Source organism: Eublepharis macularius, chromosome 11 (genome assembly GCF_028583425.1).
Source record: "Eublepharis macularius isolate TG4126 chromosome 11, MPM_Emac_v1.0, whole genome shotgun sequence".
Taxonomy (NCBI): Eukaryota; Metazoa; Chordata; class Lepidosauria; order Squamata; family Eublepharidae; genus Eublepharis; species Eublepharis macularius.
In genome coordinates, this window is record NC_072800.1 from 44,054,298 (window position 1) to 44,074,038 (window position 19,741).

General features: G+C 40.2%; 1 protein-coding gene across 1 annotated transcript in view; it reads right to left on the minus strand.

Moving 5' to 3' along the window:
* The window catches only part of KCNH8 (potassium voltage-gated channel subfamily H member 8), a 270,322-nt gene that overhangs the window by 104,029 nt on the left and 146,552 nt on the right, over positions 1–19,741 (minus strand). Inside the window, exons 6-7 of the mRNA XM_054991452.1 lie at positions 13,337–13,494; positions 6,890–7,094 (exon numbers count right to left, since the gene is read on the minus strand). Of these exons, the coding sequence (XP_054847427.1) occupies positions 6,890–7,094; positions 13,337–13,494 (363 nt within the window). The remainder of the gene's footprint in view (positions 1–6,889; positions 7,095–13,336; positions 13,495–19,741) is intronic.

Genomic DNA, 19,741 nt, shown 5'->3' on the forward strand with positions numbered 1-19,741 from the left:
GAGTGTTAGAAGGAAGCCTTGGAACTCTCCCTCAAACTTCATGACATATTGGAGATAATTACTGATGAACCCCCTACTCCTGCTAGTGCCAAGTGGGTGTTAAATATCAGAAAGTAATCTATCTAATGAATAGCACCCCTAATGAACAACAAAAGGCAGTAATCCAGAATGTCAAAACTGCCAAAGAGAAATCTGAGTTATTAACTTCTCTGCATAAGAGATCTATTTGGCCTTTTGTGAGCCAACTGAGAAGAAGTCTGGCAGATATAAAATATAAAAAGACAGAACTATTCGATGACCATCTTGGCAGGTTAATGCATGTCTTCAACCAGTTAAGTGATGCTGGAAAGCCCCTCTCAGAGGAGGATCAGCTGTCTGCGTTACACATTTCCTTAACAAACAGCTTTGCTAGTGTGATCAGTAAATTGGAAAAGAGTAATATTACTTTATATGCCCAGGTGGCAAATTTTGTGTGTCAAGAATGCGATCAATGGCGTATATTGTGTGATCTTGATAGAAGCATGTCTGTGGAATTTGCAAACAAACTCCATTTTGGGAGCAGGAGAAGGAATGCATGTTTCAGAGAGAGAAAGAGAATGGATCAGATTTCAAGGGAGCTCAACCCTCCATGGCCAGAGAGGCAAAGGGAAGGATTTAGTCCTTGCGTGCAAATTGGTCATAGAACCAGTGAGTGCTATGCTAATCGCCAGCCTGTCAGAGGCAAGATTCAGAGACAGAGAGGAAAGGATTTTGGAACAGAGAGGCAAGGATTTTGGAACAGAGCAGAGAGAGATCATGTTTGGGAGAAAGCACGTTTCCGAGAAAAGCAGAGTTAAAGGGAAAATCACTACTCCTACAATGTCAAAACAAGTGATGAATTTAAAAGTAACAAGTTCCTTCTGGACTCAGGAGCAAGCTCCCATTTTATAAAAGATGTACGGTTGTTTGATGAATGGAATGGAAGAATATTGCTAAAATTCTTGTTGAGACTGCTGAAGGGAAAACTTGCTTAGCTTCTAAAATAGGGATTTTTTTTGTTAACTGTAAACTCCCAGAAGGGGGAACATGTGAACTACTTCTGAAGGATATACTTTATGTACCTGATCTCAATTCAAATTTAATATCCCAATCACAGCGTGATTTAGAAGGCTATGAATTTAAATGTTAAGATGGAATATGTACAATCTCCCTAGATGGAGAAGTTTATGCAATGGCTACATTAGAAAGAGGTCTCTATAAAGTTCAAGAAAGAGACAGCAGTAATTCAAGGCCTGCCAAGGAACAAGCCAATCTTATTCAGCCCTGTACAGAAAAACTTTGTCTGCATCAATGGCATAAAAGATTTTTACGTGCAAGTTATAAACGTATTTTGCAAATGCAAAGGGAAGGCCTAGCAAATGACTTGATCTAGAAAATTGTTATGTACCTGACCAGAAATGTGAACGCTGAATAATTTCTAAATCTGTTAAACCACCTTTTTCAAAGCAAAGTAAGCATAAAACAAAGAAGCCACTTGATTTAATTCATTCAGACATCTGTGGCCCTTTACCTGCACAAACTCTGGGAAAGAATAAATATTTTGTTACATTCCTTGATGACTTTTCAAGATATACAGTAGTATATTTCCTCAGAACATAAGAACATAAGAGAAGCCATGTTGGATCAGGCCAATGGCCCATCCAGTCCAACACTCTGTGTCACACAGTGGCCAAAAACCAGGTGTCCTCAGGACGTCTGCCAATGGGGAAGGGACACTAGAAGCCCTCCTACTGATTGCCCCCCCAAACACCAAAAATACAGAGCATCACTGCCCTAGACAGAGAGTTCCATCTATACCTTGCGGCTAATAGCCACTGATGGACATCTGCTCCATATATTTATCCAATTCCCTCTTGAAGCTGTCTATGCTTGAAGCTGCTACCACCTCCTGAGGCAGTGAATTCCATATGTTAATCACCCTTTGGGTGAAGTACTTCCTTTTATCCGTTCTAACCCGACTGCTCAACAATTTCATTGACTGCCCATGATTTCTTGTATTGTGAGAAAGGGGAAAAAAACCTTCTTTCTCTACCTTCTCTATCCCATGCATAATTTTGTAAACCTCTATCATGTCACTCCTCAGTCGTCATTTCTCCAAGCTAAAGAGCCCCAAGCACTTTAACCTTTCTTCATAGGGGAAGTGTTTCATCCCTTTAATCATCCCTTTAGTGCCCTCTTCTGCACTTTTTTCCAGTGCTATAATATCTTTTTTGAGGTGTGGTGACCAGAATTGTACACAGTATTCCAAATGAGGCCGTACCATTGATTTATACAGGGGCATTATGATGCTAGCTGATTTGTTTTCAATTCCCTTCCTAATAATCCCTAGCATAGTGTTGGCCTTTTTATTGCCATCACACACTGTATCAACATTTTCAGTGAGTTATCCACCACAACTCCAAGATCTCTCTCTTGGTCAGTCTCCGCCAGTTGGACCCCATCATTGTGTATCTATATTTGGGATTTTTGGCCCCAATGTGCATTACTTTGCACTTGGCCATGTTGAACCTCATTTGCCATGTTGATACCCACTCACCCAGCCTCGACAGATCCCTTTGGAGTGTCTCACAATCCTCCCTGGTTCTCACCACCCTGAACAATTTAGTGTCATCAGCAAACTTAGCCACTTCACAGCTTACTCCCAACTCCATATCATTAATGAACAAGTTAAAAAGCACTGGACCCAATATTGAGCCCTGCGGTACCCCACTGCTTACCACCCTCCACTGTGAATATTGACCATTTATACTCTCTCTGCTTCCTATTCATTAGCCAGTTTTTGATCCACGAGAGGACTTGTCCTTTTACCCCATGACAGTTAGCAGCCTTTGATGAGGAACTTTATCAAAAGCTTTCTGGAAGTCCAGGTAGACAATATCTATTGGTTCCCCCTTGTCCACATGTTTGTTCAATCCCTCAAAGAACTCTAATAGGTTTTTGAAAAAACAGCTCTAGAATCAGCACCCCATAAACCTAGTGTCTGGTTCCGGTTTGTGGATGATACACTTATCATTTGGAGCCATGGTGAGGAAGAATTGATGGAGTTTTTGAACCATCTCAACAACATTCACCTGAACATACAATTCACAATGGAGAAAGAAATCGAGGGAAAACTCCCATTTCTGGATACCTTGGTCATCCGCAAAGCAAACTTTCAGTTAGGTCACAAGGTCTACAGGAAACCAACTCACATGGATCGGTACTTACACAAAAACTCCAATCACCACCCTCGACAGAAAAGAGCATAATGAAAACATTAGTAGACCGGGCAAGATGGATATGTGAGCTGCACTTTCTCAATGAGGAAATTAATCATCTAAACCACGCACTTCAGGCAAATGGCTACTCCAGAAATGAAATCAGAAGAGCAATTAAACCCAGGATAAATCAAACAACTAAGGAAAAACAGTCTCCTACAGGAAAAGTGTTTTTGCCATATATCAAAGGAATTATGGATCAGATGGGAAAGCTTATGAAAAAGCACAACCTACAAGCAGCATTCCGACCCACCAGAAAAATACAACAAATGCTACGATCAGCAAAAGACAGTAGAGACCCCCCTCACCTCTGCAGGAGTATACCGTATACCCTGCAGCTGTGGACAAGTTTACATCGGGACCACAAAATGTAGCATCCAGACAAGAATAAAAGAACATGAAAGACACTGCAGACTTGGTCATCCGGAAAAATCAGCAGTGGCTGAACATAGCCTAACTCAAACAGGACACAGTATCTTATTCCAGGACACCAAAATACTGGACAACACTTCCAACTACTTTGTCAGACTGCACAGGGAAGCCATTGAAATTCACAAGCATAAGCAAAACTTCAACAGGAAAGAAGAGACTTTAAGAATGAATAGAGCATGGTTTCCAGTTCTGAAAAACACCAGGCTAACAAAACACTCTATACCCGACAATAGCCCTGCAGAGAAGATTAGCACATCAAGCTCCAATCCATATGCAAAAGAACCTCCTCAGGATACAGTGAAGCCTCCCTCCATTAGCATTCCACCCTGGGAAACTCTTACAGGATGACTCAGCTCAACCCCACCCCTCCTAAGTAGATATAAATGACCTGCCAACATCTTTTCCACACTGTGACACTGAGAGATCTCTGTCTTTTGGTGCTACACCTCTGAAGATGCCAGCCACAGCTGCTGGCGAAACGTCAGGAACTACAATGCCAAGACCACGGCAATACAGCCCGGAAAACCCACAACAACCATCGACAGCAAGGATGTTGTACAATACCTAAGCAAACATGTTGAGATCAAGCAGCTAGGCAACGTCACTCACTACCTAGGCATTCAACCTTACAGAGAACAAGATGGAAGTTTCCTTATTAGCCAAGAACAAAAGATCAAAGACCTTATATCCTTCATGAACATGGAAGATGCATACGCAGTTGCTACTCCTATAGAACCAAGCTATGTAAAGGATCTAGATGACACTGAGAACCTACCAACAGACAAGTATCGTGCTGTCATAGGCAAGCTACTCTACATGAGTACACTAACAAGACCCGACATAAGTGCTGCAGTGGGTCTACTATGCAGAAAGTCTCCAGCACCAACCTTCAAAGACTGGAACGCAATCAAGAGACTTGTGAGATACCTGAAAGATACAGCACATTTCAAGCTCAAGTTACCAGCTAACAGCAAACCTGAACTAATCGTGTACACAGACACTAACTATGGAAAAGACTTGAATACCAGATTATCTACTAGTGGACATACTTTCTTCTATGGAAATGGAATGATAAGTTGGACAAGCAAGTAGCAAGAAAGAGCTGCTCAATATTCAAAAGAAACTGAATACATCTCAGCTGGACTATGTTGCCAAGAGATAACATGGCTGAAGAGACTACTAGAAGATCTTGGAATACAGACAATCTGTGACATCTATGCAAATCTATGAAGTCAATCAAAGTCATATCAAGCTCTCACAGAAAGAAGACATCCACCATCATACAAGGCACATCAATCCTAAGTATCACCTCATGAAAGAACTACAACAGAAAGGCATCCTGAAGATGATCTACTGATCATCCAGAGAGATGATTGCCGATGCTCTAACCAAGCCGCTACTGATCCAAGCAACAGCGAGAGAGGACGTTAGAAGCGGAGGATTCAGCGCTGTCTCCTTCCTCAGGTTTCAGAGGGAGACAAACCAAAGAGAAACCAAAGAGTCAGGGCACTCTGTTTACTGCTCGGATTGTCCTTTGATATGTAGATTGCTATTCTCAGGATTTCCTCCTCCTGATTTCCTCCCTCTCACCTCTTCTCCTTGTGGCATTGTTCCAGGCAACATCTCTCCCCTTCTTCTCCCTTCATCTTGGCAGAATGGATGCAGGACTTGTCCTAGCATCCATGTCCATCCTTAGACTAAATAGGTAGTTAGGATCTGTCTCTCCTCCTTTCCTATCAGAGTATGGAGTTCCTACAATAAAGAACTCTTATTTCTTTTCTAAATATAAAGCAAGTGCATGCTTTTGTTATTTTCTCTCCTGCACACAGCACCAGCCAGCGGAACCAGCTCACAACCACCTATAATCATGCTTCCTATGCCAAACAATAGACTCTGCTAGCGACTCAAACATGGAATCCTTTAATTAGGTTTCTGAGGCCTACCTATGATTTATTTATCATTTATAAACATGTTCAATCTAGTAGCCAGGTTGGGGCAGGAGTTCTTCTGGAATTACAATTGATCCCAAGACTATAGAGATCAGTTCCCCTAGAAAAATGGTAGCTTCAGTGGGTGGATTTTACATTTCCACTGAGCTACCTCCCCTCTCCAAAAGCTATCCCTAAATCTTCAGGATGTTCCTGATCTGGAGTTGGCAACCATGCCTACAGTTACCACAATCTAGTTTGGGGATTGTCCATTTAAATGCTGTCTTTCCTTTGTTTGGTAATTGGAAACTTCGATGCTCCCTTCTTGGTTCTCAAAATATTCACTATTGCATCCTCAGCTATAAAAAAATGTAATAATTACATAATTTGATGCTTTTAGACTATTTGCTGATCTTGAACTGATCCTATATGTAACTTCAGTCTAGTTACTATGTTAATATCTTCAACATCCAAATAAATCATGAACTATATTTCAATCATTTGACCCTTTACAATTCCTTTAGTATCCTCTTGCAGTTTCAGACTTTCTACTATTATTTCCCACCTCTTTAACCTGTTTTTCCATTGTGTTACATCATCATTCTATGCTTTATGATGTTCCTTAGAAACTGGATAAAATGCCTGCAGGTCTACAGAATAAATAAAAGACCAAGAAGTCTTTTAAAAGCATAAGGGGGGAAATCCATCTGCTTTCTTCCACATGTGCATATGAGGAAGGAAATTTAAAGAGAGAGAAACAATTCAAAGATCTCTGGCATGATTCAGTTTCTGGAGTCCTTCATAGCCTTATGTTTGCTGTTCTGAGCTGGATGAGCTAGTTAGGTCCAATGGTTAGAGTCAGCCTATGAACTGGCTTGACCTTGGTTCAACTCAACTGCTTGGGTCACCTTGGTCCAGTCTCTTAGCCTAAACTAACCCTTAGGGTTGTTGTAAGGATAAAATGAAGAAGGAAAGAATAATATAGTCCAAACTGAACTCCTTGGAAGAAGGACAGGATAAAAATGCAATAGAAATGAAAGATAAAAACTGTAACATGATCACAAGGGTTAATAATGGCACCTTTCTCATAATCGTAGTGGTGTCAATGATACATAAGAGCACACTTATGCATGTTAGTGTAATTCTTGTAACTGCAAATGAAGGCATCCAACATTTTGATGTTTTAAATTGCATTATAAATTACTGAGGAAAAAATAAAATAAAGGTCTTTACCTATGTCCCAATTAAATGGTTTTTTTTCCATCTCCTTCCTTCCAATGACATACCAAATGCAAGCCATCCAATGAGCTAGCAATGCAAACATAGACATGAGAAGCGTCAGAACAATAGTGCTGTGCTGGGAATAACGATCCAACTTCTGAAGAAGACGTAAAAGACGCAGCAATCGTACTGTCTTGAGAAGGTGAACGATGGATACCTAAAAGAGCAAAAAAATACTCAATAGCCTTTCTAAACAGACTAAACAAACTTGCTTCCATTCTGTCAGTTGTAACTTTTATAATAAATATGCTTATTGTGGTCTATAAATTGGTCAAATATGTTGAATATTCTGCTGTGTATCACTCTATTAAAGGGAATATGAAAATGAAGAGGTTTTTTTTTTAAGTACAACCTGTCAAAAGTACAAACCTGCCTCAGCATTTGATATCATTGATTGTCCTTGATCAGCATTCTAGTGATTTAGGCAATGCAACATGAGCCACATTCAAGAAGCTCTAATAGTCCCATTATGTGTTTGGGCAGATGTCTCACGATGCCCCTTCTCAGGCCAACATTCTTCCTTAGCTTCTTTATTATATTTCATTTTTATTTGTGTTTTTTTAATGGCTGATTTTGCAGAAGTACCCATTTATCTGATATCTTGGTGTTTTTCTTTCAAAAGAATGGGATGAGGCTTTGATCTGAAGATATACAACCCCATTCTTTCATGATCCCCAGCAAACATCTTAGGGTTCTTTCCCTTTCTAATATACCACACCAGGATTGTGTACTATGTATGAGGAGGTGCACTGCTGTAACTACAAATGCTCAGCATTATTGTAGAATGGAAAGCACATGGAACCCATAATTCCAATAATACTAAACATATACGTAAAGAAGATGCATGACAATCAGTTGCTTATACAATATGGAATAAATTGAAGTAAAACGTTAAGAAAAGCCACCAAAATACTTGTATACCGACTAGAGGTGGGCACAAACTGAAATAAGAACCAAAATTCATCATGAACTGGGTGGGTTCATGGTTCACAAACTGGCGGTTCGTCAGAGCCCGTTTCTGACGAACCACCACAAACTTTAGGCTGGTTCATTTGGTTCATTTTTCGGTTCGTCATTGCAGACACCCTGGTGCCGATCGATCAGTTTCCTAGGCAACAGGGGAGATGAGCTTTCTGCAACCCCAGAAGTGACCTTCTGCTGCCCTAGAAGTGACGTTTTCACAAAACAAACAAACCGGTTTGCGAACTGAGGCAAGTTTGTGGAAGTTCATGATTTGTGGTTCATGAAACATGATGAACCACAAACTGCACAGTTCAATATTTTCCCAGTTTGTGCCCACCTCTAATACAGACATTGCTTATTACATTTCTACCCTGCCATAGTTAAAAGGTGCTCAGAAGCAGTGTATATGGTTCTTCCCTTCTCATCTCATAATACTCCTGCAAAATAGGTTAGTCTGAGAGACAGAGAATAACCCAAGGTCACCAAAGAAAGCTTGATAGCTAAGTGGCGTTCAGCCAGATTAGTAGCTACTTATACCAATTTTTATAGGTAATATTGATCAGAGGAATACCATCCATTTTTATACCATACAGCCTTCTTCCTCAAATACTGCTGCAATACTTTAAGTATTACAGGAGAGTAATTCTGCTTTCAATTATCTAGGCTTAATATTAATTTTTCTGAAAGAGACAAAAAGCTCCCAGATTTTTAAATGATGTAATAATAAATTTGCACAAAGGTAATAAATCATGTATAATGATTTCTCATTATTCATTCAAAGTGGGTTTCCCCCCCTACTGTGTTCAATCTGTCACTGCAGGGCCTGAAATATTTGTAGGTTTTATTTTTACAACCACAAGTTTAGAATGACAAAATATAGAATCAGCAGTCTTTTTGTCTAGCTAGAGTTTATTTGCTCACAAACCCAAGGCTGGATGAATCAATTTAGTTAAATTAACCTTTCAACTAAAATACCAGCCAAAAGTCTTGCAGAAACGAAGACTAGCACATGTATTGGACTACGACTTTTGCAAAAACTGACTTCTTAGGCTGTAGGATTACTAGGGTTTTTTTTACCTCAGACAGTGTCTTTCACAGGGACAAAATTAAGACAAATGATTGATTAAATCCTGAAATGATCTGAAATCAGAGTATGATATACATAGCAGATCTTCTAAGAAGACCACAGACCAGAAGTGAACAACATGCAGAGAGCCCCACTCCCACCCCGGAACACAGAGATATGTAGAAAGGGTGTTTTTGTCGGCCAGAGAGATTTCACCTGCATTTACCTTTCATACAGCCCTCCAGCTATAGCTATGAGAGAATCTTATTCTGTGAGGAAAGGAAGGAATGCTCTCTTTATAACAATTGTAGTGGAGACGGCCCTCAATTCATAGCTTACTTAATGGTTCCCTAGCTGGAGTTTTCAAGACACTAACAGACATGATTTGCCATTGCCTACCTCTGTCTAGCATCTCTGGTCTTCCTTAGAGATTTCCCAACAAATTACTAACCAAGGTTGACCCTTCTTAGCTTCTAAGGTCTGATAAGATAGGGCTTGCCTGGACTATCCAAGTCAGGGCTTAGAGCAATTACATGGCTTTTTTGTTTTTGTTTTCTGCTTACAAAGTTGGTGGGATATTTGTTTTATGTTTATGTCTTATTTTTCTTATTTTTAATTTGATGTAAAGAGCAGTTTTCAAAAAAGCAAACTAAGATCCTTAATTTCCCCATCACTACTATTTTAGTTAATTTCTTATGAGCTAAAGAATTAGGATAGGGATTAGAGATGGATAAATGGGCTCTGCTTTCATTTACAGTGAAACCACTACACCAAACATGACTATACTTCTGGCCCTGAAGAACTACTCTTTTGCATTGGGCTTGAGCTTTAGTTTGAACACGACTCTGCTGCATGCCTCTGGCCCAATTTTCTGTCTGGCAAGGTTGGTTTAGTTGAACTTATTCCTAGCCAACCCTAACATTTTTATAGCGAATGTCTAGGCTTTTGTTTCTTCATTGTGATAATCAATCTGTATGTACCTCCTAGGAGTACTAAATTCTATATGAAATATTTTGGCTGGCATTGACACATACTATTGAATATCTAGTTGATGATGTTATAAATTTAGTTATGGTTTGAGTTGGTTATTTCAGTGCCCAAACAGGCAATTCTTTACAAGTCATAGCTGATTTATTCAGATTACGTGATTTAGATAATTTTTTCACATTATACTGTTTTTACTAGACTGTAGGTTAAATTTAGCTGGTATATAACTATTAGACTTACTCAGTTTGTAAATGAGTAAAATTGGCTTCACAATCAAAGTTAATCTGATCTCAATGGTGGTCTGCCTGCCTGCCTGCCTGTCTATATCTATCTATTGATCAGGCTAGAGCAATTGATTGATTGATCAAAGATGCCAATATAGTATAGTATAATATGGTATAGTACACTAGATATAACCTACTATATTAGGTGCTAGATTACATCTTAACTAAATAAAGATCTTTATTGGACTACATTAGAATATAAAAAGAGAGCACATAGTATATAGGGAAGTATAACATGTTAAGGCTAGCAGCTAAGTATCAAAAAGAAAAGGAAATTACTAATGTCTGGCTGCAGAATTTGAGTTACCTTAGCATTCTTCAGGATGGGCACACATCCTTTTGGAGAATCAGGAGGTAGAGACAAGTTGCTGTTCTGCCTCCTGCCTTTCTCCATTATAGATGAATCACACCAGTGAAGTTCCTGTACAAAAACCTTTCTGTTTCTTCAGTTCAAACACCAGCCTACCTGCCTTTTGACTGTAACCTACTGTAAATAAACCTTCTGTTACCTTTTGAACCTCAAAAAAAATAGATGAACCACACAACACAAAAGACTGTAGATCTTTTTAAACCCTTCTTCAGAGACATGGGCTGTTTCCCCACATCTTAAAAATCGCATGACACTCATGGAACGCTGGTGGCTTCATGGCGCGATTTCTGACATCAGACAGTGATGATTCCATTTTCGTGGCGTTCCTAAGATGTCAGAAATTGTGCCATGACCATGAAGCCACTAGCATTCCGTGAGTGTGAGGAATAGGGATCATAGACTATATTATTGTGTTCTGCCTATTGCTGTAAATGTGTTCCTAGGTTCCTACTGTGTTTGATGTTTTGTTTCAGCATTGTTTAAGCTCTGTATCAGATTTCTGCTTGTTTTCAATTTTTCTGCTATTCACACTCTATTACATTGTTTATTGAATGCCCCAGCTTCCAATCATATTGATTTACACTATACAATCTGCCTTGAGTCTCAGTGGGAAAGGCGGACTAGAAATAATACAAGTAAAACAAATAAACAATAATACAAGATATGCTATTTAAAAGTTCATACTATAGTGAAAATGAATTTGAGAACAACTTTCTAAAATGTTCTTAATCCAGTTTATACTCTAAAATTTGAATTCATTGAATTCAATTCAATTTTTTGGCCTGAATTCCAAAATACAGAGTCTATTGTATTTAAAAAGGTTAACAAACCCTAAATGTAAAATGAAAAAAGCATTACATTCAACATTTAACACCATTGCCTTAAATCCAATCAATCTGACATGAATTTGAAAATATCCAAAAATCATTGTGCTCAGATCACTAAGTTGATATTGAGGTGAGAGTTTAATTGATCGTAAGAATATTCATATGTGTGGAAAGAAAAGAGATTGTGGTGAATTCTTGTTCAACTGATTTTCTGAGTGTTTCCCAAGAAATACTGAGCAGCATCAAGGCACTCATAAGACTGCATAAAGTTCCCAACATGCCCTGAAAAACTAAAGGCGTAGTGGTACTGATCCAAAAATATTAGTCACAACTACATCTCTAATTTAAATTACTGGGACTTAAGTTAAACACACTAAATTCTCCCTTTGATAATAACAAGATAAATTTTTGTGTCCAGTAACACTTTAAAGACCAGCTAGATTTCCAGATTTTGAGAGTCAAAGCTCCTATGACAGACCCCCCTATACGCCACTGTGAGGCAGATTCAGTTTTCCTACTTTTGCTGAGCAGCCCCAAGTAGTGTGTCAATATTTGAGGTTTTGCAAGTCTGTTTGTCCCACTCTGACAGGGAGATATAATTTTGGTTTTTTAGCCCAGCCCAGGAACTTGATGGAGAAAAGCAGGAGCCCTCTTCCTCTTTTGTTGGAAATGGCAGTGGAAACTGTATAATATTTAAAAAGAAATAACTTTATTTAACAGACAGGAATTGACTAAGAGTAGTCAGGGAATGAAAGTGCTGAGATCAAATTTTGTTGGTAGTACAGAATACACTTGAAGTAACAGGAAAAATATTTTCCTTGAATCTTAGTTTCTTAGCTGTGAGAGGTGTTTTACCAAACACTTTAGTTACAATGTTTCTTCACAGAGTTTTCTATGACAGCTAAGGTTTCCTGAAGTTAGTTTAAAACTGATTTCCCTTCACAACAGACCTAAGATCCTCCTCAGAGCCAAACCACTTTAGAAACTTGGCAGGAATTAATCTTTTCCTAAGAAGATATAATAATTCTCCTTCTTTTGGCTTGAAAGGGAGTCTAACCTACTACCCAATCACTCTTGCCAAAACAATACTCCTTGTTCAATGATATCTGTGTCAAGTAGGCTTCAGCTTCTGCTGACATTATACTAAGAATTTTTAAACTGAATTCTTCTTCAGGACAGTGATTTTACAGTTAAGGCAAGTTTCTCCTTCCTTCACTCCAGAGGGGAAGCTGTCTGACCTTCCCTGTCAGACTCACGCACAAACTCTGTCTGAAAAATCCTGATAGAGAACCAACTGTCAGCCCTTCAGCTGGGTTCTAACTGACCAATCAGAGAGGAGGGACCAGTCTGCCTTTCAAGCTTTCTAGTCCAAGCAAGAGTTAACTCTTTTCCTCCCAGCTATCTGTGACACTTAGAAAACCTGCTTTTAGGTCCATCACAGCTCCCTTTGCCAGAAAGTCAGAAAGTTAACAGCTGTCTGTCACAGCTCCCTTTGTCAGAGAGTTAACTTTCTCTGGATTGCAGCCAGGAGCTTTATCACATGCAAAAAATGAATAGGTAAACTGAACATCATAAGCATTTTTATCCTTTAAAACTCTGCTTAGTGTAACATTGCAATCTAGAAAATGGCTACAGTACAGCAATTACATAAAATGCAACATACATACTGCTAAAGATCCAGAGGTTTCTTCCCCTCTGTTTATGCCTGAGGCTCCCGCGCCACCCATTGCTTCTTAACCACTTCAGGTCAAAACACTTTACATATTTGCTACAGACCAACAGCTGCACTCTAGAATTCATAACACATTTTAATTTCACCACTGTCATGGAACAATATATTTATTCACAGAAAAGGACTACTTGAGATAGGAAGTATTAGTAGAACAGATGGATCATACTCACCACATTGACTTTAAAAGCATAAAGTAGATCAAAAGGAAGTGCAGCAATTAAATCAATGATGAACCAGGTAGTTACATAGTGGATACAAATAGATCTTGCTTCAAATATTACTTGGCCAGACTTGCTGACGTATGTTGTTCGGAAATTTAAAATAATATCTGCTTGACAAAGAGAGAGAAAACATGTGAGAAACTACTACAGCTTTCTCTTTTTTGAAAAAAGTGGCCAAAAAGAAATGTGGCTATTTTTCATATTTCTTGCATGAGTGTTGCTTTCTGAAAGACTATCTTAAAACACTGCTAATGGACAGAAGGAGAAAGGAGAGCAAAAGTCACAGGAATAAATTCTCTCAAGTCCTCTTCCCTTTAAATGAGGTCGAAAAACTGGCTGGCTCCTAAGGCTGCAGTCATCATGGCCCCTGGAACTAACTGACTCTGAACAAACATGCACATGTCTGTAAATATATTTTTGTTCCCTGGACTTCTTAACGATGAGTAATTTATTTATCTGGTTCAAACTGAGTTAACTTTAGCTATTAATTAATATATATTATATTCATAAGCGGAATTCTGCCTATAAAGAAAACCTGAGAGTAACACATTTAAAAAACCCTATCCATTTGATTTTGTGTATGTGTGTAAATCAAACATTTTCGTCTGACTTAGTTGTTAATAAATTGAGTAATAAATCTTACAGATGGGTACCTGTTTAATGCATCAATATCAAAACACTGCATTGATTTCAGAATAAAATTAGTTTTAAAATCTTGGGAAGAAGGCCTGTTTGATAAATTTCATTTGCTAGATCTTTAGTCAACATTCTTCAAAGCAGTATTTCTGCAACATAGTGAAGTCTTGCTTAAAATAGAAACGCTGAATCAGCTAAAAAAACTGAATAGGAGGCAATAGGATAGAGGAACCAGACTCAAGAATTACAGTTCGGAGACATATAGAATTTGTGTTTCCATATTAGTGTTTACTGGGCCTGCCCTGTCGTTCAACATAAGAAATCCTTTTGACATGGCATGCTAGGATTGGTTTAAAAATCAAATAAAAGTTCTGATCCTGACAGTTGTCTCAATTATTTTCACATTCTACAAGATGAGGTCCATATATTTGCCTCAAGCAATGCATACAGTTCTTAAGGATGTCAAGCATTGTTTCTTATTTCTACAGAATGTCAAGGGAATTTTGTCAAGCACTGAGGTTGCCGGTGTTATTTTATTTTCATTACATTAGAAACATATGTGGTGCTTTAAATTGTGATAGTTTTTTTTCACTTTACCAAGCCAGGTTCAAATCAAAGTTGCTAGGCCCCCCTCCTTTAAAAAAAGGGGTGGGGAGGCCCTGGTGGGGGCAGGTACCATTTTTCTTCTTTCGCATATGCACCCCGATCACATAACTTGGTTTAAACTGGATGAAACAGGATCTCAGCAGGCCTGATTCTTGAGCATTTTTGCTGTGTTTTATAAATCTATCAAAACCTGATTAAAAGGGCTCGCTGACTTGCCAGTGGACAATGTTGCAGCTGGGGGGCGAGGCTGGGAGTAGAGGCAAAGAGCCGTAGTGAAGGGCTGAAGGGGAGGAGCATAGGCGTGGTCAGGCTCCTCTCCAGCAGCCTGCATGGTCACTGCCATCCTTTGGGTAGCAGCGGAGGAGAAGGAGCAATGTCCCTCCCTCCCCTTGGGTGCTGTGATATGGGGGGGGGGCTTGTCACATCTTTAGGTGGTTTTGAAGCATTGGACCAGATCCACTAGGGTGAGTGTTGCAGTCTGGGCAGCTCACTCCACTTTTATGGGTCCCCTTAAGGGATCTGAGCAAAACCCAAAGGGTACACACCTGGACTGGCTGTTGCAGGCTTTGCCCTGGGTGGCAGGGGCTGTCTGTTTATACCAGGATGGCAGCAGTTTCTGAGATGGTAGCACAACACCTGCCATACTGTGGTGCCCAGCTGGCATACTGGGGTAGAAACCATTGAACTGAAGTGGAACATTTGTTGCAGTAGATCTGTTGGCCTGTGCCTTGCCAATGCTCCAATGACATAAAGTTGTGGCCTATTACATCTGTGGTGGAACGGGCGCTGGCTCTCAGTCCGGGCAACTGAGCCGCCGTCAATGGCCTGCTAGCCCTGCTATCCGCCTCCCACCGTCCCTGGTGGGCATGGTTCACACTCTTCATCGCTGCCACCACTCACTGAATTGTACACCGCCTGACTGAGGGGCAGTAAGACCCCTCTGGCTGAATTTCCCTACTGGGACATGAATTCCCCAATCGTTGGGTGGGCCCTGGAGAATTGGCAACCCACCAAGGATTTGGTTTCATTTTCCCAGCCATGTTGGACGCTCCTCTCCGCAGGTCCGGGAGGAAATGTCCGAGCAGCCTGACCGGGCGGTTGACCTACGAGGGTTAACCCCCAGGACTTCCAGTGAGGGGGTCAGGGTCCGGAGCGCAGCGGGAAGAACCCCCTGAAAGCAACGCAGGGGGTAAATTGCCCATTTGCTCCAACGGAGGCCGGCAGACCGCAGCACATCACGTGCCGCCGGGCCATGGAGAACGGCAATAAGCAGATTTAAGGTGAAAACCTGTAAGTAAGCGAATCCCTTCTGATTTCTAAGCGTATGCGAAGGATTGGTGGGAGTTGAAGCTAAGAAGGCGCGGATTTCTTCCCCTTCATGGAGTTTCGGAACTTAGCTGGCGCCCCCCCCCCCCAAGATGGCGACGAAAAAGCAGAGCCCTGCGATGAGTAAATCGGTGATGGCGATGTTACAGGGGAAGGGGGAAACCCTGGAAGAGATGGTCAGACAAGCTGTCTTTGAAGCTATGCAGCCCTTTGTAGCGAAGTTAAATGAAATGGGGCAAAAGGTTGATTCAGTGGAAAGCGAAGTGAAAACCATTAAAGAAACAGCATCTGGAGCAGAGCAATCTGCACGCAAAAACGTAGTACTCATGAAAGCAACAAGTAAAGAAGTGAAGCTCTTGGAGAATCAAATAATAGGATTACAAGTGGACCGTGCCCAAATGGTACTGCGTCTTCAGAATATAAAAGAGGACCAAAGTGAAAATTTAAAAGATTTGGTGTCGGAACTTTTGGCGTCATTCGCAAAGGCAACTAAAGAAGAGTTAAAAAGCGATATTCTGGAAGTCCGTTGGACATCTTCAAAATATGCAATGAAGCGTCAGCTGCCTCGCGAGATTATTATTGACTTTTCATCTAAGAAGACTCGGGACACCATCTTATATAATTCATATAATGTGGACTTGGACTATCTGGGCAATAAGGTTAAGATATTGAAGGACGTTCCATTTTTGGCTCGTAAAAGAAGATTTAAATATAAAAGACTCGCGGCTTTCCTGAGGAAATGTGAAGTAAAATATAAATGGTTGTTTCCGGAAGGCATCTGGTTCAGATACAAGGATCAAACCTACAAGATAACATCGGAAGTACAGCTGAGGGACTTTTTGTTTAACCATCAGGAGTTTCAGCAAGAAGAAAGTCCAAAGTCTGTAGGGGAGAGTGGGGGGGAGGAGGGAACGAGCGCAGCTATTGTAGCTCCGCAGAGAGAACTGAGACCGAGACGCGGGGGGGGGGGGGGAAGAAGACCTGATCCTGAATGTAGTCTGTATTTTATAAGATCTACCAATCTGATAGCATATTAGAAAGTTAACTTTAAAGAAAAATTGCAGTATGAAGGGAATACAAGACATGTAGATGTAGTGTGTGTTTTCTGTTTATATGTTGCTCTTCCCTTTTCCCCAGTCCCCTTTTTTCCTTTATATTTTTGTAGTTTTTTGTACTTTTCTATGTTAGAAATTAAAAAATAAAAAATTTTATATATAAAAAAGACTTGGCAACCCACCAAGGTCTGGCCTGATCAGTTCTCCTGGGCTCCCTCCCTTCCTGTAGCGTGCCAAGTGGGGGAGCTTACGTAGTCAGAGCACCACAAGGTCCTTTATATTCCAAAAAAGTATAATTTAATAACTATATACAGAACACTATATACAAAGCAGGTAAAGGCACAACACATAGGGGTAGACCCCCCTGTTCAGAACTCATAGGGCAGAAAATCAAACTGAAGAGAACCGCTCTCTGCTTTCCCTACCACACTGTTCCCTACTCTACCTTAAGGGGCTGGTGGTCTGAGGGAAAGTTCACCTTTTATTTCCTTTCTGCTGCCTCCCAGGCCCTCCACATTTAGGGCCTAGGCAACCAGGTTTCACCCAGCAGCAGGAGCCTCTCCTTCTTCAACCAAGAAAGAGACTAACTGCCTTTTTTCCTTCAGGATCGGCTGAGTCTCTCAATTCAGGCCCCACCCTTAATTTTTCCCGCACTTTCTTGGCCCGGGGCAGCTGGGAGTTGTAGTCCAGGAAGAAGGGCATTCCCACACCAAGACTCCTGCAGGCCTCTCCCTGGCCCCACAGCCCATCAACCCTCAGGGGGAACACCTCCTCCCCTTTCTCCAAAGACAGATCAACAGCAACTGGCACTCACTTCACCCTTGGCAACCATTTCATTACAACATCCAACAATGTTGTGTGTCATGTATGCCCAGGGCACCAGCCTCACCACTGATGTCATTTTTTCATGGATGGAAGGTATCTGCTCATGGAGTACAACTTTCTTGTGGGATCCTCAGGTGATTCCCAGGAACAGTACTAGGGCAGGGGAGGGAGAGAGATTTCAGTCTGTTGTGGGAGGAAGGTGAGAAAGTTGTGCTCTGTGAACAGATATTCTCCAAGGGATTTAAGCTATTCCATTTTTGTGAAACTTCCAGACTTTCTGAGACAGCTATAGCACTGGTTCTCCAGTTTCTAACAAACTGGAAGCCATTCTCAAGGTCATATGCATCTTCCCTCTCTTTTCCTCTCTGGTGTAAATTGCCCATCTTTCTATGGTGTATGTGCACTGATGACATGGTTTGTAGTGAGTTTGAAATTTATACTTGCAAGTTAACCCCTTGCCATCTGGAAAACTGAAAGCAAATAGTGAGGTGCCATAGAATAACATACAGACCTGAAAGTTTCCAGCAGTTACTGAATTCTATTAGATTTATAGTAACAGAATAGGCATGACTTGAGACATATTATCTGAGTGGCACATCTACTTTTTCTCTGTGCTGCCGTTATGAATAAACTAAGTTGCTTAACATTCAGAATATATTTCTATATCAATCCTCTGTCTATGCAATTAATTCTATCACTTCCTTTCTTTCCCAAGGTCACAATTGTTTTTCCATACAGGTTCTTGTTGCATATATCTATTAACTTCATAGTTTATTATTATAATGACATTTCATAATTTAGATGGTTCTTCAGTGTTCTCTTTTAAACCTAACATTACAGCAACAATAAAAGAAGAAAAATACATTACTCCAAACAGTAAACAAGATAGACTGGCTGATATATTTATAAACACAGAATTTGACTTCTATGGAACTAATTCATCAACCCAGTGTAGAAACAAAACTAGTGAAAGAAAGTCCAGTTTATGCCTATATATCTTCTCATTATCTACAGTGCATCAAAAATAAATTGGTCTCAATACCAAACTGGAGACCACTACTCAAAATAGTTTCAATACCAAATTGGACACCATTACACAAAATAGTCTCAATAGCCACTGGAGTCCAACCAGAGATCGTGGAGGGCGCATGTGGGGGAGAACTTCGGAGCTCCAGTCCTGGGCTCATTCCTTGCACTTTCCCCCCTGCTGGCCAGGTGAGTGGTGGCACTGGTGGTAACCCTACTCAATACCAAGCAGGAGACAGTTTCCACAGCACTTTTGAATATTTCTAGAGTGAACCATTCAAAAGAGCATGATAGATACAAATACCATCAATATTCCATGAGGATGACATACATTTTAAGAGCAATGGAAGTTGGATGATGAGCATTATTCTACATTTTGGGGGAATTTAGCTTGGGTGAAAAATTAACTTTGGCATTCCAAATGGCAATAAAGGACCATTAGAGCTGGATTATATACATTATTCCATGATCTTATAAATTCTTTGCCTATTTAGATTAGATTTATTTTCAATATGGAACCAATACATTTAATTTTACTGCTGTTTCTTTGAGGCATTGTTATAAAAAGAGTGGTTCAGAGTTATACCTGCTCCAGATGTGATTTGAAGGGGCTGTGCATGTACTTAAGAAGAAGATCCAGACAGCTTTCCTTTCTGTTCACAGAGGTGTGCAAATATGTACATGCAGCATCTAATGCTAATATGGTTTGTGACAAGCGTGTCACATTTTATAATTGCTTTTTCTCAGCCTACTGTCTGATTTGCTTATAAATATACATGATCCCAGTTCCTTTTATGACTGGATCCCAGTTCTATTATGCCAGCAGAGTGTTGCCTCTAAAAAGGTTCTGATAAAAAGCAACCAATGCTCCAGAACATTT